General features: G+C 40.9%; 1 protein-coding gene across 2 annotated transcripts in view; it reads left to right on the top strand.

The window, feature by feature from the left end:
* Positions 1–21,852, top strand: part of LOC109910714 (hydroxyacyl-CoA dehydrogenase trifunctional multienzyme complex subunit alpha) — a 101,896-nt gene that overhangs the window by 51,566 nt on the left and 28,478 nt on the right. For both annotated transcript variants that reach the window (XM_048597195.1, XM_020509954.2), the window contains exons 12-14: positions 11,072–11,206; positions 11,570–11,741; positions 21,512–21,598. In XM_048597195.1, the coding sequence (XP_048453152.1) occupies positions 11,072–11,206; positions 11,570–11,741; positions 21,512–21,598 (394 nt within the window). The remainder of the gene's footprint in view (positions 1–11,071; positions 11,207–11,569; positions 11,742–21,511; positions 21,599–21,852) is intronic.

Genomic DNA, 21,852 nt, shown 5'->3' with positions numbered 1-21,852 from the left:
GATAAGCTGGCCAAGGATGCTTGAGGGTTTGATGGTGGATAACACATGGATGAGCTTCAACAATTGTACATCCCTATCTGGTGTGAGAGTAAAACAGGGAAGGTGGCTCAACCATGGCTAACAACGTAAATCTGGGAGAGTGTTAAAACCAAAGGGGAGGCATGTAAATTGGTCAGAAAAAGCAGAAAACCTGAGGACTAGCTGAAATTTAAGATTCAGCAGAGGAGGACAAAGGGTTTAATTCGGAAGGGGAAAATAGAATATGAAAGTAAGCTTGCGGAAAATATAAAAACACAGTGCAAAAGCTTCTATAGATATGTGAAAAGAAAAAGACTGGTGAAGACAAACGTAGGTTCCTTGCACTAATAATCAAGTGAATTCATAATGGACAATAAAGCGATGGCAAGCCAGTTGAACAAAGGCTTTGGATTTGTCTTCACCTAAGGAGGACGCACATAACCTTCAGGAAATACGAGGAGGACAGAGGGGTCAGGCATGAAAAAGAAACTGAAGGAAATCCTTATTACTCAGGAAACAGTAATGCAGAAATTGATAGGATTAAAACCTGATAAGTCCCCAGGGCCTGATGCTCTACATCCCTGAGTACTTAAGAAAGTGGCTGTAGAAAAGTGGACACATTGGAGATCGTTAATATTCCATAGACTGTGGAAGAGTTCCAATGGAGTGGAGGTTGGCTAATGTAACCCCACGCTTTCAAAAGAAGAGAGAGAGAAAATGGGCAGTAGCCTGACATCGGTGGTGGGGACAGTAAGTAAATTATTAAGGATGTAATAACTGAGCATTTGGGAAAGTATTGGCAGAATTGGTCCTAGTCAACACGGATTCACTAAAGGGAAATCATGCTTGATAAATCTTCTGGAATACTTTGAGGATGTAACCAGTTGGGTGGATAAGGGTGAATCAGTAGGTGTTGTATATCTGGACTTTCAAAAGGCTTTTGACAAGGTTCCACAGAAGAGATTACTAAGAAAAATTAAAGCTCATAGTATCAGAGTTAAATAATTGACATGGATAAAGAGCTAGTTGGCAGACAGCAATCACAGTTGGAATTGATGCTGGAAGTGATAAGTGGGGTATCACATGGTTCAGTGATGACACCCCAGCTGTTCACAATATACATATTAATGATTTGGACGAAGGAATTAAATGCCATTTCTACAAATTTGCAGATGACACGAAGCTGGGTGGCGGTGCGTGCTGTGAGGAGGATGCTAAGAGGCCGTAGGGTGACTTGGATAGACTGGCTGAGTGGGCACATACCTGGAAAATGCAATATAATGTAGATAATCGTGAGGTTATCCACTTTGCTCACAAAAGCAGTAAGGCAGATCATTATCTGAATGGTGGCAGTTTACGAAAAGGTGAGGTGCAACGAGACTTGGGTGTCATGATGGAAGAATTGCTGAAGGTTGGCATGCAGGTGCAGCAGGCAGTGAGGAAAGCTAATGGCATGCTGGCCTTCATAGTGAGAGCATGCAGGTATTGGAGTGAGATTGTCTTGTTGCAGTTATACACGGCCTTGGTGAGGGCACACCTTGAGTATTCTGTGTGGTTTTGCTCTCCTAGTCTGAGCAAGAACATTCTTGCTATGGAGGGAGTCCAGCGAAGGTTCACCAGACTGATTGCCGGGATGGCAGGACCAGACGTATGAGGAAAGATTGGATTGACTGGGTTTGTACTCACTGGAATTGAGAAGAATGAGGGGGTTCTCATAGAAACACAAAACCCTGATGGGATTGGACAGGCTAGATGCAGGAAGAATGTTTCCAATGTTGGGGAAATTTAGAACTAGGGGTCACAGTCTTAAGAATAAGGGGTAAGCCATTCAGGATTGAGATGAGAGAGAATTTCTTCATTCAGAGTTGTGAACCTGTGGAATTCTCTCCCAGAGTAAGCTGTTGGGGCCAGTTGTTAGAGATATTCAAGAGGGAGCTGGATGTGGCCCTTGCAGCTAAATGGATCCAGGGGTGTTGGGAGAGGACGGGAATGGGATACTGAGATTGCACAATCAGCCATGTTCATATTGAATGGTGGGGCAGGCTCCAAGGGCCGAATAGCCTACCCCTGACCTATTTTCTATGTTTCTATGTCAAGGACAGTCACGTTCATGTAATCTTTGGCATTCAGCTCATTTGCCCATGTTTCTGGACCAAGGCTATAATGAGATCAGGACCTGAGTGGTTCTGACAGAACCAAGCTGAGCATCAACGAGCAGGTTCATTGCTATTTGGTGGCACTGTTCATGATCCCTTTCATCACTTTACTAATGATCAAGATTAGATTCCTGGGTTTAGAACATAGAACATAGAGCAGTACAGGCCCTTCGGCCCATGATGTTGTGCCGAACTTTAACCCTAAACCTAAGGTCTGTCTAACCTTCACCCCTACCTTACGCTATCATCCATATGCCTATCTAATAGCCGATTAAATGCCCCTAATGAGGCCGACTCCATTACCCGCTCCGGCAATGCATTCCACGCCTCTACCACTCTGAGTAAAGAACTTACCTCTGACATCTCCCCGATATCTACCTCCACTCACTTCATAACTATGCCCCCTCATAATAGCTATCTCCACCCGAGGAAAAAGTCTCTGGCTATCCACTCTGTCTATACCTCTGATCATTTTGCACACCTCTATCAAGTCACGTCTCATCCTTCGTCGTTCTAAAGAGAAAAGCCCTAGCGCGCTCAAGCTTTCATCGTAAAACCTTCCCTCCATTCCAGGCAACATCCTGGTAAATCTCCTGTGCACCTTTTCCAACAATTCCACATCTTTCTTGTAATGAGGCGACCAGCACTGGACACAATACTCCAGATGTGGCCGAACCAGGGTTTTGTAGAGCTGGACCATAACTTCACGGCTCTTGACCTGAATCCCTCTATTAATGAAAGCTAACACACCATACGCCTTCTTAACAACCCTATCCACCTGAGTGGCAGCTTTCAGGGAACTGTGGGCATGAACGCCAAGATCCCTCTGCTCCTCCACACTGCCAAGAATCTTTCCGTTAACCCTGTATTCCGCTTTCAAGTTTGTCCTTCCAAAATGAATCACCTCACACTTTTCAGGATTAAACTCCATCTGCCACTTCTCAGCCCAGCTCTGCATCCTATCAATGTCCCTTTGTAACCTAGAACAGCTCTCCGCATTATCCACAACTCGATCCACCTTCGTATCATCCGCGAACTTATTAATCCACCGTTCCACCCCTACATCCAAATCATTTACAAACATCACAAATAGAAGAGGACCCAGAACAGATCCTTGTGGTACACCACTCATAACTGAGCACCATGTTGAATATTTTCCGACCACTACCACCTTTTGTCTTCTAAGGGTCAGCCAATTCTGGATCCAGTCTGCCACATTTCCCCCCATGCCATGCGTCCTTACTTTCTGCATGAGCCTACCATGGGAAACCTTATCAAATGCCTTACTTAAATCCATGTATACCACATCCACTGCTCTACCTTCATCCGCGTGTTTGGTCAACTCTTCAAAGAATTCAATAAGATTTGTGAGGCATGATCTACCCCTCACAAATCCATGCTGACTATCACGAATCAAACTGTGCCTATCCAAGTTATCATAAATCCTATCTCTCAGAGCCCTTTCCAATAATTTGCCCACCACTGAAGAAAGATTAACTGGCCTGTAATTTCTGGGATTATCCCTATTCCCTTTTTTGAACATGGGAATGATGTTTGCCACTCTCCAGTCTTCCGGCACTATACCTCTGGACAGTGAGGATGAAAAGGTCATCGCCAAAAGCCCTGCAATCTCTTCCCTTGCTTCCCATAGAATCCTTGGATAAATCCCATCAGGCCCGAGGGACTTATCTATCTTCAAGTTCCTCAAAATTCCTAGTACATCTTCCTTACTAACATCGACCTCCTCTAGCCTACCAGCCTGTTTCACACTGTCCTCCCCTACAACTAGGTCCCTCTCAGTTGTGAATACCGAAAAAAAACATTCATGAAGGACCTTTCTTATCTCTTTAGGCTCCGTACACAAATTCCCTTTACAATCCTTGATCGGCCCTACCCTTTGTCTGGTCATTCTCTTATTCCTCACATATGTGTAAAAAGCCTTGGGGTTTTCCTTGGTCCTATCTGCCAAGGTTTTCTCATGCCCCTATATAGCTCTCCTAAGCCCTTTCTTCAGCTCCTTCCTGGCTAACTTGTATCCCTCTAGAGCCTTTTCCGATCCTTGTTTCCCAAACCTTATACAAACATCCTTTTCCTCTTAACGAGTCATTCGACCTCTCTCGAGAACCAAGGCTCCCTCACTCAACCACATCTTCCCTGTCTGCTAGGGACAAACATCGATCACATGCAGCATTCCTTAAACAATCTCCAATTTCTATAGTGCTCTTCCCTGACAACATCTGTTCCCATTTTATGTTACGCAGTTCTTGCCTAACAGAATTATAATTACCCTTCCCCCAATTATAAGTCTTTACCCTGCTGTATGTACCTATCCTTTTCCATGACTATTGTAAAAGTAACAGAGTTATGATCGCTACCGCCAAAATGCTCTCCTACCAACCGGTCTAACACTTGGCCCGGTTCATTGCCAAGCACCAAATCCAAAGTGGCGTCTCCTCGTGTTGGTCTGTCTACATACTGTGTCAGGAATCCTTCCTGAACGCACTGGACAAAATCTGATCTATTACAACTGAAAAGTTTGCAATCAATAATTGGAAAGTTAAAGTCACCCATGACTACAACCCTGTGACTTCTGCACCTTTCCAGTATCTGCCTCCCAATCCGCTCCTCCACTTCTCTGCAACTATTAGGGGGGCTGTAAAAAAAAAAAAAAACCCCAACAAAGTGACTGCTCCTTTCTTGTTCCTGACCTCAACCCAAACTGACTCTGTAGACATATCGTTCTCGAACTGCCTTTCAGTAACTGCTATACTAGCCCTGACTAGCAATGCCACTCCGCCGCCTCTTTTACCACCCTCCCTATTTCTTTTAAAGCATCTAAATCCCGGAACTTCCAACAAACATTCCTCTCCCTGAGTTACCCAAGTTTCTGTAATGGCCACAACATCGTAGTTCCAAGTACTGACCCATGCTCTAAGTTCATCTGCCTTATTTCTGATAGTTCTAATATTGAAGTATACACACCTCAAACCATCTCTGTGTCCACAATTACGCTCCATCGACCGCAATTCTTTATTAACAACCTCACTCCCTGTTGTGTCTGTTGGAAGGCTGAATACCTCATCCTCTGAATTACAAATCTGGTTCCTCACCCCCTGCCAATGTAGTTTAAACCATCCCATATAGCTTGAGCGAACCTCCCTCCCAGGATATTTGTGCCCTTCCGGTGCAGGTGCAACCCGTCCTTACTGTACAGGTCTCACCTTCCCCAGAATATGCTCCAATTATCCACATAATGGAAGCCCTCCCTCCTACACCAGCCCTGTAGCCTCGTGTTTAGCTGCACTCTCTCCCTATTTCTTACCTCGTTATCACGTGGCACTGGTAGTAATCCAGAGATAACTACCTTGTTTGTCATTATCCAGGTCAGATTTGTCCTCTATTTACTTGGTACAGACATACCCGGGCAATTTTCTGCATTGCAGGATAGATGCTATTGTTTTAGATATTCGGGAAATAAAATAGTGGTCTGCATTTGAAGGAGGAACAGGTCCTGTGGATAAAGACGACCCTGTAGATGGACTGCACGTGGATTTTGAGAAGATATTTGAGAAAGTACCACATGAATGGTTATTGCAGAAAATAAAAGCTTGTAGTCAAGGGGTTAATATATTAGTATGCATATAAGATTGGCTGGCTGACAAAACTGAACGAAAGGCTTTGTGTAAGATAAAAGTGCAGTGTTACAGGTAACTTATTTGCATGGGTAGGGGATTGATTAACTAACAGAAAGCAGAGTGCAGATAAGTAGGTGTTTTTCTGGTTGGCGGTCAGTGCCTAGTGTTATACCTCGGATCAGTTTTGGAACTGCAATTGTTTACACTTCACATCGATGATTTGGAGTTAGGGACCAAGTGTCCAATGCCAAAGTACTATGATGACACTGAGATGAGTAGTTGAGAAATTGTGTTGAGGACACAAAAGTCTGTAGAAGGGTCTTGATAGGTTAAGTGAGTGTGCAAGAGTCTGGCAGATGGAGTACAATGTTAGTAAATGTGAGGTCATCCATTTTGGTAGAAATAAGAGCAAACTGGACTATTATGTAAATGGTGGAAAAATTGCAGCATGCTGCTGTGCAGAGGGCCTGGTTGTCCTTGTGCATGAATCACAAAAAGTTGGTTTGCAGGTGCAGCAGGCAATTAAAGCAAATGGAATATTGCCTTTCATTGCTCGAGGGATGGAGTTTGAAAATAGGGAGGTTATGCTGCAGCTGTATGGGTTGCTGGTGAGGGCACACCTGGAACACTGTATGCGGTCTGGACTCCTAACTTGAGAAGGGATGCACTGGCACTGGAGGAGATTCAAGAGGTTGATTCTGGAGTTGAGAGGGTTGCCTTTTTTTGTTTATTCATTCATTCACGAGATGTGGGCATCAGTGGCCAGGCAGCATTTATTGCCCATCTCTAATTTCCCAGGGGCTGTTAAGAGTCAACCACATTGTTGTGGGTCTGGAGTCACATGTCGGCCAGACCAGGTAAGGATGGCAGTTTCCTTCCCTAAAGGACAATAGTGAACAGGTGGGTTTTTCCAACAATCAACAATGGATTCACAGTTATCAGTAGATTCTTAAACTCAGATATTTATGGAATTCAGATTCCACCATAGCGGGATTTGAACCCAGGTCCCCAGAATGTTATCTGGGTCTCTGGATTAACTGTCCGGTGATAATACCACTAGGCCATTTGAGTAGAGTGGGACTGTAAGGAATGGGACTATGACTGAGAAGAATGAGGAGGGAATCTTGTAGAAACATATAAAATTACATTTGAGAATAGATAGGATAGAAGCTGGGAGGTTGTTTCCACTGGCTGTGAAACTAGAACTAGGAGGCATAGCCTCAAAATAAGGGGGAGCAGACTTAGGACTAAGTTGAGGAGGAACTTCTTCATCCAAAGGGTTGTGAATCTGTGGAATTCCGTGCCTAGTCAAGCTGTTGAGACTACCTTGTTAAATGTTATTAAGGCAAAGAGATTTTAGAACAGTAGAGAAATTAGGGCTTATGGTCAGCGGGTAGGTAAGTGGAGCTGAGTCCATGAAAAGATCTGCCATGATCTTATTGAATAGCGGAGCAGGTTTGAGGGGCCAGGTAGCCTGCTCCTATTTCTTATGTTCTGTATATGCTTAACGTGACTGACTGTCAGAATTTGATAAGTGAATCCTACACTAGTTTGTGCTGGGACTCAACTTTATCCCAATTTATGTTAAGAACTTAGATAGGGATGATTGAAGGCATTGTAGCTAAATTCACAGAAGGATATAGATGAGTTGAGTGAGTAGGTAATAATCTGGTGGATTGATATAATACTGGAAAATATAAAGTTACTTGGTTTGACAGGGCAAATGAAAAAGCAGCGTACTACCTAAATGGAGAATGATTGATTGTAAACTTAATAGCTGCAGAGAGATTTAGATATTTTGATGCATGAGTCACAAAAAGTTAGTTTGCGGTTATGGGAAGTAATCAAGAAGGCTAATGGTTTGAGAAGCTGGCCTTGTTTCTGTTGTGGTTGAGAAGAGTGAGGGGTGACTTGATTAATGAATGGAAACTTCCGAAACGTCATGGCAATGGTGAGTCTAGAACTGGAGACCACTGTTTAAAAATTAGTGGTTCTTTTAAGCCAGAGATGAGGAGAGTCTTTGAGGTTTGAGAGATTTTGGAATTCTCGGCCTTAGAAAATGGTGAAAATAGTGTCTTTGAATATTGATAAGGCAGCAGTAAATAGTTTTTTGTTAAGCAGGGCCATCAAAGAGTATCATGGATAGGTGGGAATATGGCATTTGAATCACAAACAGCTGAGACGTGATCTATTGAATAGGGAAGCAGGCTTGAGGGCTGAATAGCCTATATCTTTTCTATGACCTGTGCAAGTAAACTTAGTTTGTATGCTTACCCAGAGTTGGTACATTGGTTTCAAAAATGAGGGAATGTAAAGGGTGAACCCCTTGAGCAATTGGGACAAAATTTTGAGTTCACTGAATGGTACGTGTAACTTGAAGCTAAATGCTATTTCCATAGTTGCTCTATATCTGATTTACACACTGAAATGTCCAAATTTTGATGTCACCTTTCCTAGAGCTCCTTCCTTTGGATGTAATACATCATTTTTGAGCTTATTGCATTATGCAACATGATTTTTTTAAAATTTGCTCTGTTTACATCTCAATAGTGCATGTCAATAAGTAACAGCAAGTGACCATGACTAACTATGGATTATTCATTTTTAATTCAGACCATTGGTGTCATGACCACCAGATCTGTCCGTGAACTGGAGCTGAAGTGCTCGTGTAGACCCCTTTTAATTTGTAATGATTTGAGGTAAAGCAGATGAGCAGTCAAGTTTTTGTTTAAACAGGGTAAATGGCTAGTATATTCCAAGTTATTACCGAAGGTTGTTTTGGGTTGAAGAGATAAAGTTACAGATACCAAGAGTAAAATGCCAAAGAGTGCTTGTGAGAAAAATGTCCGAACATCTCAATGATATACAACTGAGGCCTTGCTTGAGTTCCTTGTTGCTGAATCAGAGATTAATACTTGAAGACAGACCCAGCAACTGCGATGGCTTCTGTAGTTGGATGGTTTACTGCATTCTTAACGGTGAACCACAGGACAGCAGATTTTATAATGGAGCAGGTTCTTTTTTCTTCACTTGTTCTGTGATTTTGGCATACCTACACTCCCTGACTTTGCTTCAGCAGAACCGTGTTTGATTTCCTTCTACCTTTTCTCTTTGTTCTCCCTAAGTTGAAACATTCTGCTCTATGGCTGGTTCTCAAACCCACCTTCTTAGAGTTCTACATACTGGCTCTTATTAGCCAGTTGTTTTTATATAACTCAGAGTTCAAAATTGTGTTTATTACTCAGGAGGAACCAAAAGTTCCACAAAATAAATAAGTCCATTATCCCGGGTCTCAAGTTTTTTTTCCTCTCTGCTGTTTCTCTCTGCAGCTTGAATTTGCACACCTCCATAGTCTGTTTACAAGCTGATATTTCAACAGTCATTACAAGTCTGGGCAAATCACTGTAATCATTTAAAACTTGCAGCTGTATACTCCTGTAATTGACAGTAGCTATGTATTTGTTTTCGATGCTTGTGGATGGTTTGAATCAGATTAGTTTATATTAGCAAAAATTTATAATGTGAAAGCTCTGTTGCTCATGATGAGGAGAGATCAGGTTTCTTATTTATGCGAAATGAAGCCGTGGAATTTAGTTTACCTCTGAAGTGCCTTTCAGATATAAACTAAGGCCCAGATTTTGCAACATACAAATATCACAGTCATTCAGTATAATTTCTACTTATTGATTCATTTATTGATAGAGGTTCAATATTCCCTGTAGAAAGCTTCTGGACTTTGAAATAAGGACTTAAGAACGTAAGAACTAGGAGCAGGAGTAGGCCATCTGGCCCCTCGAGCCTGCGCCGCCATTTAATAAGATCATGGCTGATCTTTTTGAGACTCAGCTCCACTTACCCGCCCACTCACCATAACCCTTAATTCCTTTACTGTTCAAAAGTTTATCTAGCCTTGCCTTAAAAACATTCAGCAAGGTAGCTTCAACCACTTCACTGGGCAGGGAATTCCACAGATTCACAACCCTTTGGGTGAAGAAGTTCCTCCTGACCTCAGTCCTACATCTGCTTCCCTTTATTTTGAGGCGATGCCCTCTAGTCCTAGTTTCACCTGCTAGCGGAAACAACCTCCCTGCCTCTACCTTATCTATTCCCTTCATAATCTTATATGTTTCTATAAGATCTCCCCTCATTCTTCTGAATTCCAGTGAGTATAATCCCAGTCTACTCCGTCTGTCCTCATAATCCAACCCTCTCAACTCTGGAATCAACCGAGTGAATCTCCTCTGCACCCCCTCCAGTGCTAGTATATCTCTTCTCAAGTAAGGAGACCAAAACTGCACACAGTACTCCAGGTGTGGCCTCACCAGGAGCCTATACAGCTGCAGCATAGCCTCCCTGTTTTTAAACTCCATCCCTCCAGCAATGGCAGACAAAATTCCATTTTCCTTTTTAATCACCTGCTGCACCTGCAATCCCACCTTCAGCAATTCATGCACAAGGACATCCAAGTCCTTTTGCACAGCAGCATGCTGCAATTTTTTACCATTTAAAACATAGCCCATTTTGCTGTTATTCCTATCAAAATGGATGACCTCACAGTTATCAACATTGTACTCCATCTGCCAGACCTTTGCCCACTCACTTAGACTATCAAAGAGTTTGCTCTGATGGGAAACTCTTTTTAGCAATTTTTTCTGAAGAAGGGTCTCGACCCAAAACATCAGCTTTCCTGTTCCTCTGATGCTGCCTGGCCTGCTGTGTTCCTCCAGCTCCACACTTGGTTATCTTTTTAGAAATGCGTCTTCTCTTGGGAATATTGAACCTTTATCAATAAAGCAAGCTGTGGTATGCCTCCTTCAACAATCAGATTGGAACCATGTGGAATCTGAACCCAGTGTCAGTTAAGGATATTTAATTCTATGTCAATTCATGTGCAGAAAGCCAAATAGAGAAGGAAAAATCTTTCCAAGAAGGGGGGGAAGAAAGGACAAACGACAAAGTAAAAAGTTTGTTAATTAAAAATATCTAACAATAATTAAAAGCTAAGAGAATGCCACTTCCTGTTTGCACAATTAATTTATACTGCCTGAGAGGTTTCATAGTGATTGAAAATTTGATGCTGCTACCTACACCGGAAGTTTCTAGTGAGTTCAGTGAGTATCTATTGCAGAAATACTGCAGACTTGCACTGTTCCATTTATTTTGATGCCAAGAAGCTAGAGAGATACCAAATTCGTTTTTATTTTCATTTCATTAACTTGTTAGTGGATTAATTGATCTACTGCAATTTTCTGTTTTCTTCAGGACAGTTGCCATTTTGGGTGCTGGTCTAATGGGTGCTGGTATAGCACAGGTCACAATAGACAAAGGTATTTTAACTGTCTTAAAAGATACCACAATGGAAGGCCTTGATCGAGGTCAACAACAAATCTATAAAGGGTATGTAAACTGATTAGTGCTTTTGGTAATACCTTTGAATTCAGATAATGTAAATCTTGATATCATGTGTACTAATGGCTTTATTTGTGTCATGCCCATTTAAATTACCAGTTTAATAAATAGGAATGTTATATTCTTAGATCTGTCACCTGCAATCTTCATGTAATTTGCCGAACACTTGCTTGTTTTTCTATAATGCTGTCATACTGATTCGTTAAATTTGTAGAATCATAGCATATTTTTAGCTTTTTTGATGCAGTAATGCAGCAGTTCTCCAGTGCTTAATGTAGCATGATTTATATCATTATTTACATTGATGGATTATAGTTTTAACCTAATGATATCCTTTTTGAATCATAACAGATTGAATGATAAAGTAAAGAGAAAGAATTTAACATCATTTCAGCGGGATAGACTGTTGTCAAATTTGATTGGTCAGTTAGACTACAAAGGATTTGAGAAAGCCGACATAGTCATTGAAGCAGTTTTTGAAGATATGAAAATCAAGCATACTGTACTGAAGGAAGTTGAAGCTGTAAGTAGTTTAAAAAAACAATCAAAGTATGTTAAGTCTTGTGAATTGTAATTGAACAAGACTTTTCTCGATTTGGATTCTATCATTTGAACTTTGACCGATTCGGCTGATGTTTAAATCTCACTTGTGACAATACAATGGCTTTAAGAGGTGTATTTTATCTTTATTTTTGAAGAGAGATTTTGAGAAAAAGGTGACAACAAAGTAAAGAGCTTGTGAGGCTCTGTTGTAACAATAGAAGCAGTGTGAGTGGGTAGAGTCAGGCTTCCACAGAACCAGGGTTTTAGATGTTGGGGTTTTGAAATTTGTTGTGGAAGCTGCTATACATTCTCTCTGCCATAGCAAAAAGCTTGAATTCTTTCTCACTGCCAGAATTTTCTCTCGGTGTTCTTTTGTCCTGGACTGGAGAAACATTGCATGTAAGAAAATTTATTTTACTGAATTAGCCTTTGACAAGGGTGTGTTTATTGAATGTTCCCATATTGGAACAGTGCTGCTTAGTTGTTAAATAACCTGTTATTGTGTTAAGTTTTCCAATAGAGTTAAAGTTATACCAATTCTTCTTTCTTTTGTTTGTATTTTACTGGCTGTAAGAATAAAATGTATTTCATTTAAAGCCAGGTAGCATGACCAATCGAATTACATCTGGAACACAGCACCTTACATTTGCCTTTAAATAAGATAAAAGGTGGGTCTAGGCTATCTTCTTGATATATTTGAAGGGGGTTTCATCTAGTCTATAACAAATTGAAGGCTGTTGAAAGGATCAAAATCTCTAATTTCAGTTTGAGTTGAGGATTATTGGATTCAAAAAGGGAGAGTGGTGAGTGTCGGTGTTTTTTTGGGTGTTGTGTTCGATTGGTTTATGAAAGGAAAATGGCCCAGTGATGATATTGCTGGGCTGTTAATCTAGAGAGCCAGGTAATGTTCTGGGGACCTGGGTTCGAACCCCACCGTGACAGATGGTGGAATTTGAGTTCAAGTAAAAACATAAATCTGGAATTAAGAATCAAATGATGACCATGAATCCATTGTCAATTATTGGCAAAACCCATCTGGTTCACAGATGTCCTTTAGGAAAGGAAATTAGCCATCCTTACCTGGGCTGGTCTACATGTGACTCCAGACTCTCAGCAATGTGGTTGACTCTTAACTGTCCTCTGAGCAATTAGGGATGGGCAATATGTGCCGGCCTCGCCAGTGATGCCCTCATCCCACAAATGAATTTAAGAAAAAAATAGGATGTGCCCTGTATATTAATGGCTCTTTCAGTCACTAAGAGTTTCCCGGGGGTGGAAGAAGTCATTTCGGGTTGCTCACAGAAAGTGAGCAGGGCAGAGCTTTTGGAATTGGTGTGCATGTTCAAGTTGGAGTTGCCTGTGCCTTTGAGGAAAGGGGAGATACTTGCAGCAATATCTCAGCATTTACCTTTACCAGGAATACAATCAAGAGCATTGGAAATTGCTTAAATTCAATTGAAAATGAAGCAGCTTGAATGAGAGGTGATGGCAAGAGAAAAAGTAAAGAATACACCTAGCAGAACAAAAAGAAAAGGAAAGAATAGCCCTGGCAGGAAAAAAAAGAAAAGGAAACAAAATGGTTTGAACTGCGATTAAAAGCAAAAGAAAAGGAAAGGATGGCCCTGGCAGAAGAAAGGGAGAGAGAAGAGAGGGACAGAGTGAGAGCTTTTGAACTTCAGAAGTTGGCAATGAAAGAGGAAAGTCGACTTGAAATGTGAAGATGGAAGAAAGGAATAGTGATGAGGTCAGTTAGGAGCAAATACATCGTAACCAAAAGCTTGGTGGGGATCTGTTTAAATGTGTCTAAGCGTTACCAAAATTTGGTGAGAAAGACGTAGAAGCCTTTTCATTTGTTTACCCACGTTCTTAAATTAAATAAAATGGCCGATGACTATGTGGGTATTGTTGATTCAAACAAAATTGGTAGGTAGAGCTCGTGAGGAATTTGCATCACTGTCAGAGGAGGTATCTGGGGACGATGATGCGGTGAGGAAAAAGCATCTTAAATATATATGAACTAGTACAGAAACCTACAGACATTTTAGGAATTTAAGGAGGGAACCTGGTCAAGTGTACTTGGAGTTTGAAAGGATCAAAAAAAGGAGCTTTGGTAAGTGGATAAGGGCACTGAAAATAGATCAGACATATGATGCTGTTAGAGACACCATTATTTTTGGAGGAATTCAAAAATTCACCCCTGAAGTAGTCAGAATTCGTGTGGAACAGCAGAGAGTTCAAACTGCAATATTAGTAGCAGAAATGTCAGTTTATACGTCAGTGTTTGGCTTCAGACATCTCTCGACAGAAATTGAGGAAAAGAGAAATCCTCGGGTAGTAAAGGAAAAGGACATGTCATTGAAGGTTGTAAACAGTTTACCACAGGTCAAAAAGGAAACCCATGAAGGGGGAACAGAAGTAAAAAAGATTAGGTGTCTCCACTGCAATAAAGTAGGACACGTGAAGTCATAGAGTTGATGGTTTAAGAAAGGCACTGGGAAGACAGATGTGGTAAAACAGAATAAGCCAGTGGGGTTTTTTAAAATGGTAAAGGAGATCCCAGTAGAAGCTGAAGATCTACAAAAGAATGTGCAGCCTGATCAGGCTTTGGATAATAAGAAAGTACCAGATCTCTTTAAAGAATTTGCCTGTATGAGTAAGATTAATTCATGTGCACCAAGAGGCGTAGGTAAAGAAATAAACATTTTAAGAGATATAGGAGCACGTCAGTCTTTGATGGTGAGAGACGAAGAGGGTATGTACTTTGGAAGAAGGAATGCCAGAAAGGATGGTAGTATATAGCATTCATGATGAGAAGATTAGATTTCCAGTATATAAGGCAAGGTTAGAGAGTCCGGTGAATGGTGGTAGGAGTAATAGAGAAATTCTCTGTTCCAGAGATGCAGTTTATCCACAGGAATGGTATAGCTGGATCACTGGTGGGTGTGAGGTCTGCTGTGGTTGAAAAGCCAGTGGAAAATCAGGCAATTAAGATGTTGCAGTAAGTATAACCTGAGATTTTTCCTGAATCTGGTAACAAGGTCACAAAGTCATAGGCTGAAACAGGAGAAGAAATCAAGAATAAAGATAAGGAAGTTGAAGTTCAATTATTAAAAACTGTTTGATCAGATGGTTGAGGAAATAAACGAGAACAGATGGAGGACAAAGTGGATATTTTTAGTTTAATGAGGGTAGTTGAATTACAACAAAAAGGTGAAAAAATAAAGTAGTTGTATCGAAAAGTATACACAGAAGAAGAATCTTAATGTATCCCACTATCTTTAAAAGAAAAGAAGCCTTGATGAGGAAATGGAAACCATTACATATTCAGACAAATGAAAAATGGGAAGAAGCTTGTTAAGTTGTATTACTGGTGGGTTATGGAAAGGAGGTGTTGTGGGTAGCACATGAGGTACCAGTAGGAAGTCATTTGGGAGTAAGGAAAAGTGAAAATAGAGAAGTCATTTTTATTGGCCAGGACAGCATGGAGATGTGGCTGAATTTAGCCGAACATGCATGTTACACATATCGGGTCATTGAACAACCTGAGGCTGTGATAAAACCAGCACTGTTAATACCTATTCCAACCTTTGAGGAACCTTTTACAAGAGTCTTAATTGATTGTGTAAGACCCCTCCCTAAAACAAAGTGGGAATCTATACTTGTTGACTGTAATTAATATATCTACTGGACTTCCAGAGGTCATTCCATTCTGCAGTATGACGGCTTGAAAGATTATAGAAGAGTTGCTCAATTGTTTTAAACCAGATATGGACTGATGAAATTTTACATGAAAATTTTTAAACAAGTTACGGATAGCTATCGATTATAAAGCGGGGAGTTGACCCCCCTCTGAGAACTAATACCAAAACGTCCAAAGAGGAGCGCCTCATCCTATAATCTGTTAAGTGGTGTAACCTGCCTTTCTGCAAGTACTATTGGTTAAATAAAATAAACCCCTGACACTCACTCTATGATCAACATGTAACAATCTATTTATCTAACTCTAACAGTGAACAATTCAACTAAATAATTAACATTGAAAAAACCCCTTGTAGCAATAACTATCCCCAAATAAAACAAGATTCTAATGGTATGCTATTCCAATAAATACAGGTCCCACTTGTATAAGACAAAATAAAAAAGAATTTAGTCTGTCAAAATTACAGCCAGGTTGTGTGTCTTCCAGTACGTTCTGTGCCTTCCTCATCGAATGTTCTGTAAGGAACACCTTCTCTGTCGATTCTTCTGTCAGGAATATTAACTAGTTGCGCCATTGTTACCTTTGATTTAGATGATACTTTCTCAAAGATTTGGAGAAGACTGTAAAAGCCAGCGATTCTCTCTGGAAGATGGTAGTTAGGTCTCCTGTCTTTGTCCAACTGTCCTCTTCTTTTATACCCTTGATGACATAACAATTTCTTAGATTAGGATTAGTCCTATGTTATTAAAACTATCAGATTTAAATTTAATTGGCTTTTGGTATCCAAGTGCCTGATTCAAATTGATTGGCAACATTCAAAACATGTCTTGGTCACAAAACAAAACTGCTGATTGGCCTGCTAACTGTACAGCCTTTCAATACAAATGTTTCAATTCGAGTGTTCTCTGTGCACCTGCAAACCCACAAGCTGCTGTGCATAGACATCCTTTTTGAACCTCTAAACATAGAAAAAGTTCATCTTTTTTAAAGGGGTCACGCACTGCTTTCCCCCTTAACGTGTTATAAACACCAAATTCTAACTTCCTGCCTTCCAGTCCACAAGTACTCTACCCAACTTGGCAACACTTATGAATAGACCAATTTAAATCAACTGCATACTATCCAGAATTGCAAGGAGCATTAGAATGATGGCATCAAACTTCACAGACCAGGTTGATGGCTTATAGTCAAGACTATCCAGATGATTGGGATAAAAGAATTCCATTTGTTGTTGTTGCAATTACGGATGTACCTAAATTCAGTCCATCTGAATTAGTTTTCGGACATGACGTGCGAGTACCACTGAAATTAAGGAAAAATTGGTAAGTCAGGTTTCAGAGACCACATATTTGGACTACGTTTCAGATTTTAGGGAAAGATTAAGTAGAGTAGGTGAGTTGACTAGACAGCATTTGAAAGTAGCACAGCATATGGTGAAACAGGAAGCAGACAAGAAATCAAAAATTTGTATTTTTGCTGGAGGAGATGAAATGTTAGAAAGTCGGAGAGAAGGAAAACTTGGAGTGTGTCTTGTGAATATGCTCAAATGGTATTTTAGTGAGGAAGAAAAGCAAAAGGAGAATGTGGTACCAGTTACAACCCAGAGTGAAGAACGAATTCCAGATAAATTTGTCTTTGTCTGAATCAATTTGATAAAATAACAATGAGGAAGTTCTCAAAAATTAGGATGGATTTATGAGTTACCTTCCAGAGGAAAATGGAAGTGACCTGACACGGTTACTACAGTCACATGGAGAGATATGTAGGAATAAGCTGGGAAATACTAACGTGATTACATATGATGTAAATATAGGAAATGCAGTTTCAATTAAGCAGTTCCAATTAAGCAGCCCCCTTCTAAACTTGACCCTGTAAAATGGGCAAAGATTCAAAAAGAAATGGAGACCATGCTCAAAAACGATACAGTCGAAGTGAGTTACAGCAAATGGAACTCGCCCATTGTAATGGTGCCAAATCAAGATGGCACCCAATGTTTGTATTGCTTACCACAAAGTCAGTGCAGTTACAAAATCTGATTTGGATCCTATTCCATGGCTGGAAATCTGTTTTAAGAAGGTGGGACAAGCAACTTACATTTCACATCTGGACTTAGTCAAAGGATACTGTCAGGTACCTTCTTCCGAGAGAGCATAGGAATTCTTGGCTTTTGTGACACCAAATGGATTGCACAAGTTTAACGTTATGCCATTTGATGTGAAAAATGCACCAGCTATGTTTCAAAGACTAACCAATGAAGTCATTTCAGGATTACCCAATTGTGTGGCTTACATAGATGATTTGGTGATTTTTAGTCACACATGAAAGGAACATTTGGCACATCTATTGGAATTGTTCACTTGACATCAGAAGACTGGCTTGTGATAAACCTGGCTACAAGTGAGTTTGTAAAAGCCCAAGTCACGTTCCCAGGCCATATCATTGGACACGGATAGATGGCCCCATGGGATGTCTAAACCAAGGTTATTGGGTAGTTGCCCATACCATTGACGAAGAGGGAAGTACTATGGTTCGTGGGAGTAAATGGGTTTTATCAAAAATTCATACCAAATTTTAGCAGCGTGGTTGCTCCACTGACTGACTTGTTGAAGAAGTGTGGAAAATTTTAGTGGACAGACAAATATCAGAAGGCATTTGACAGCCTGAAAGCTGTGTTAACCAACACCCAGTGTTAGCCGCATCTAATTACGCAAAGCCAATCAAGGTGATATGGGTGTTAGTGCTGTACTCTTACAAGAAGACGATGAGAAGATGGCAAGACCTATTGGGTATTTTTGCAGATAATTGAATATTCATCAACAGAATACTCCACAATTGAAAAGGAGACCTTGAATTTGTTCGTTGGCGTTGCAATGTTTCAACATTTATGTTGCTAGTAATGTGTCTGAGACGGTTGTATATCCTGATCATAACCCATTAATGTTTCTGGAAAAAATTTAAAGATAAAAATACCAGACTGTTTTGATGGAATTTATTGTTATAGCCATTGAATTTGAAAATTATAAACGTGGCAGGATGAGTGAATGTAATTGCCGATGCCTTGTCGCGGGTTGACGTCTATATGGACTTTTGCAAAACCTTTGACAAGGATCTGCATGATAGACTATTTATCAAGGATAGACCATGTGGCATGCAGGGAGAGCTAGCCACTCGGATAAAAAATTGGCTCGAAGGTAGGAGATGGAGAGTGGTGGTGGAGGCCGTTCTGTGAACTGGAGACCTGTGACGAGTGGTGTGCCGCAAAGGTTGATGCTGGGGCCACTGCTTTTCATCATTTATATAAAAAATTTGGATGTGAATATAGGAAGCATGGTTAGTAAGTTTGCAGATGCCACCAAATTTCGTGGTATAATGGATAGCAAAGAAGGTTACTCAGAGTACAACGAGACCTTGATCAGATGGACCAATGTGCCAAGGAATGCCAGATGGAGTTTAATTGAGGTAAATGTGAGGTGCTCCATTTTGGTTTGGCAAATCAGAGCAGGACTTATGCACATAATGGTAACGTCTTGGGGGTGTTGCCGAACAAAGTAACCTTGGGGTTCAGTTTATAGTTCCTTGCAAATGGAGTTGCAAGTGGACGGGTTGGTGAAGAAGGCATTTGGTGCACTTGCCTTTATTGGTCAGTGCATTGAGTATATGAGTTGGGAGGTCATGTTGTGGCTCTACAGGACATTGGTTAGGCCACTTTTGGAAAACTGTGTGCAGTTCTGATCTCCCTGATATAAGAAAGATTTTGTTAAATTTGAAAGGGTTCAGAAAAGATTTACAAGGATATTGCCAGGGCTAGAGGGTTTAAGGTATTAGAAGAGGCTGAATAGGCTGGGGCTATTTTCCCTGGAGGATTTAGAGGGATATAGGCCAAATGCTGGCATATGGGACTAGATTAATTTAGGATATCGGGTCAGCTGGAATAAGTTGGACCAAAGGCTCTCTTTCGTACATCTCTGTGACTCCATGACTCTGACGAAAGAAGATCAAGTTGTTTGATGGTGGAAGAAACAGATTGAAGTGCACTGTAGTATTGAATGTTTGCATTCTTGGAGTCAATGTAGTGCATATGTATTGTAGTGTACTAATAAGACTGAAGGGTTTTAAAAATGAAGCTATCTTTGTTGGGTTTTTTTTAAAAACCTGAGGGAATGTGAGATATGATGATGCTACAGCTTTGAGCTGTATTTTGTCCTTTTTTATTTGAAGAGAGGTTTTAAGATAGAGGTGAATAGTTGTCTCTCCCCAGCCTACAAAGTAAACAGCTTGTGAGGCTCGTGTTTTTTTTAAAGTTAGAACTAGAAGCAGCATGAGTGAGTGGAGCCAGACTCCCATAAAACCAGGGATTTAGTTTAACTTCCAGTTGTTGAGATTATGAAGTTGTTTGGGGAAGCTGCTACACAACTCCCATGCCAGAGGAAAAAGCTTGAGTTCTCTCTCCCTGTCAGAATTTTCTCTTGGTGTTCTTTTCTCCTGGACTGTGAATCGCATGTGAAATAAGTTATTTTACTGAATTTGCATTGGCTACAGGTGTATTTATGGGATTTTGCTATATTAGATCAGTTGCTGTTGAGTAGATAAATAATCTATTATTCTGTTAAATGTTCCAATGGAGTTCAAGTTAGACCAATTCACTTTTCTTTTGTTAGTATTTTAACTGAGTGTAAGAATAAAGTGTGTTTTGCTTAAAGCTGAATAGCATGACCAATCGAATTACATCTGGAACACAGCACCTTACACTTGCCTGTAAATAAGATGAAAGTTAGGGTCTTGGGGACCGCTTTGCAGAACACCTACGCTTGGTTCGCACTAAACAACTGCACCTCCCAGTCGTGAACCATTTCAACTCCCCCTCCCATTCCTCAGGCGACATGTCCATCCTGGGCCTCCTGCAGTGCCACAACGATGCCATCCAAAGGTTGCAGGAACAACACCTCATATTCCACTTGGGAATCCTGCAGCCCAATGGTGTCAATGTGGACTTCACAAGCTCCAAAATCTCCCCTACCGCATCCCAAAACCAGCCCAGCTCGTACCCGCCTCCCTAACCTGTCCTTCCTCCCACCTCAAGCCCCACCCCCATCTCCTACCTACTAACCTCATCCCGACCCCTTGACCTGTCCGTCCTCCCTGGACTGACCTATCTCCTCCCTACCTCCCCACCTACACTCACCTTTACTGGCTCCATCCACGCCTCTTTGACCTGTCTGTCTCCTCTCCACCTATCTTCTCCTCTATCCATCTTCTATCGACCTCCCCCTCTCTACCTATTTATTTCAGAATCCCCTTCCCCTCCCCCATTTCTGAAGAAGGGTCTAGGCCCGAAACATCAGCCTTCCTGCTCCTCTGATGCTGCTTGGCCTGCTGTGTTCATCCAGCTCTACACCTTGTTATCTTAGGGTCTAGGCTATCTGCTTTGATATATTTGAAGAGAGTTTGGTCTGGCCCATAACACACCGTAGACAAAAACCTGGAATAAAATTGCACGACGTGTCTTGCTGTTGTGAAACCAGTTCCACAACTGTCTTCCTACTGGTTGGTCTGTCAAATGTGTCCAAATTAAGAATCTATTGTGTCGAAACCTTGCTGAGGCAATTTTGCCATCCATTTTGTCTGACTGGAATTCTCCAAACAATTAAACCTGCCAGCAGAAGTTGGGGCCCCTAAACAAAAAAGTAGAAAATTGAATTGCTGCTTTGTGGCAGTTTTCCACCTGGCAGATGAAGTTCTGTTATCTTTGTTACATGATAATCAGTTCTGAATAATTTAACTTAAGTGCACTTAATGTTGAAAAGTAGATTTTTACAAATAAAGTAGCCGAGTCTGTCTTATGTTGCCTTCTACGATGTTTCTTTCTCGTCTGTGAAATATCAACCTACTCTGTGAAATTGGCTAAGACTAAGACACGTTTGCCTATAAACACTTAAACATACTCAATGAACATGATTGCGGATCATACAGTAATTTTTTTTTGGATACAGGTTTTGTTGATGACTGATGCTTTTTTTAAAATTGAAGTCCTTTATTTTTTTCTCTGACAGGTTGTAGCTCCTCATTGTATATTTGCTAGTAACACATCAGCTCTTCCAATTTCTGAAATTGCTGCTGTCAGTAAGAGACCAGAGAAGGTATGTTGTGAATACTTGAATGATTGTTTATTCATTAACGTTTTATGAAAACTTAAACACTAAAAGGTCAAGAGAGCAAGAAAATGCAAAATATAAGCCAACATTTGGAAATTATGTTTCAGAGATAGTAGAAACTGCAGATGCTGGAGAATCTGAGACAGCAAGGTGCAGAGCTGGATGAACACAGCAGGCCCAGCAGCATCAGAGGAGCAGGAAGGCTGACGTTTCGGGCCGAGACCCTTCTTCAGAAAGGG

This window comes from Rhincodon typus, chromosome 5, assembly GCF_021869965.1.
Source record: "Rhincodon typus isolate 14 chromosome 5, sRhiTyp1.1, whole genome shotgun sequence".
In the NCBI taxonomy this organism is placed as follows: Eukaryota; Metazoa; Chordata; class Chondrichthyes; order Orectolobiformes; family Rhincodontidae; genus Rhincodon; species Rhincodon typus.
This window is presented reverse-complemented; position numbering and strand designations above follow the sequence as displayed.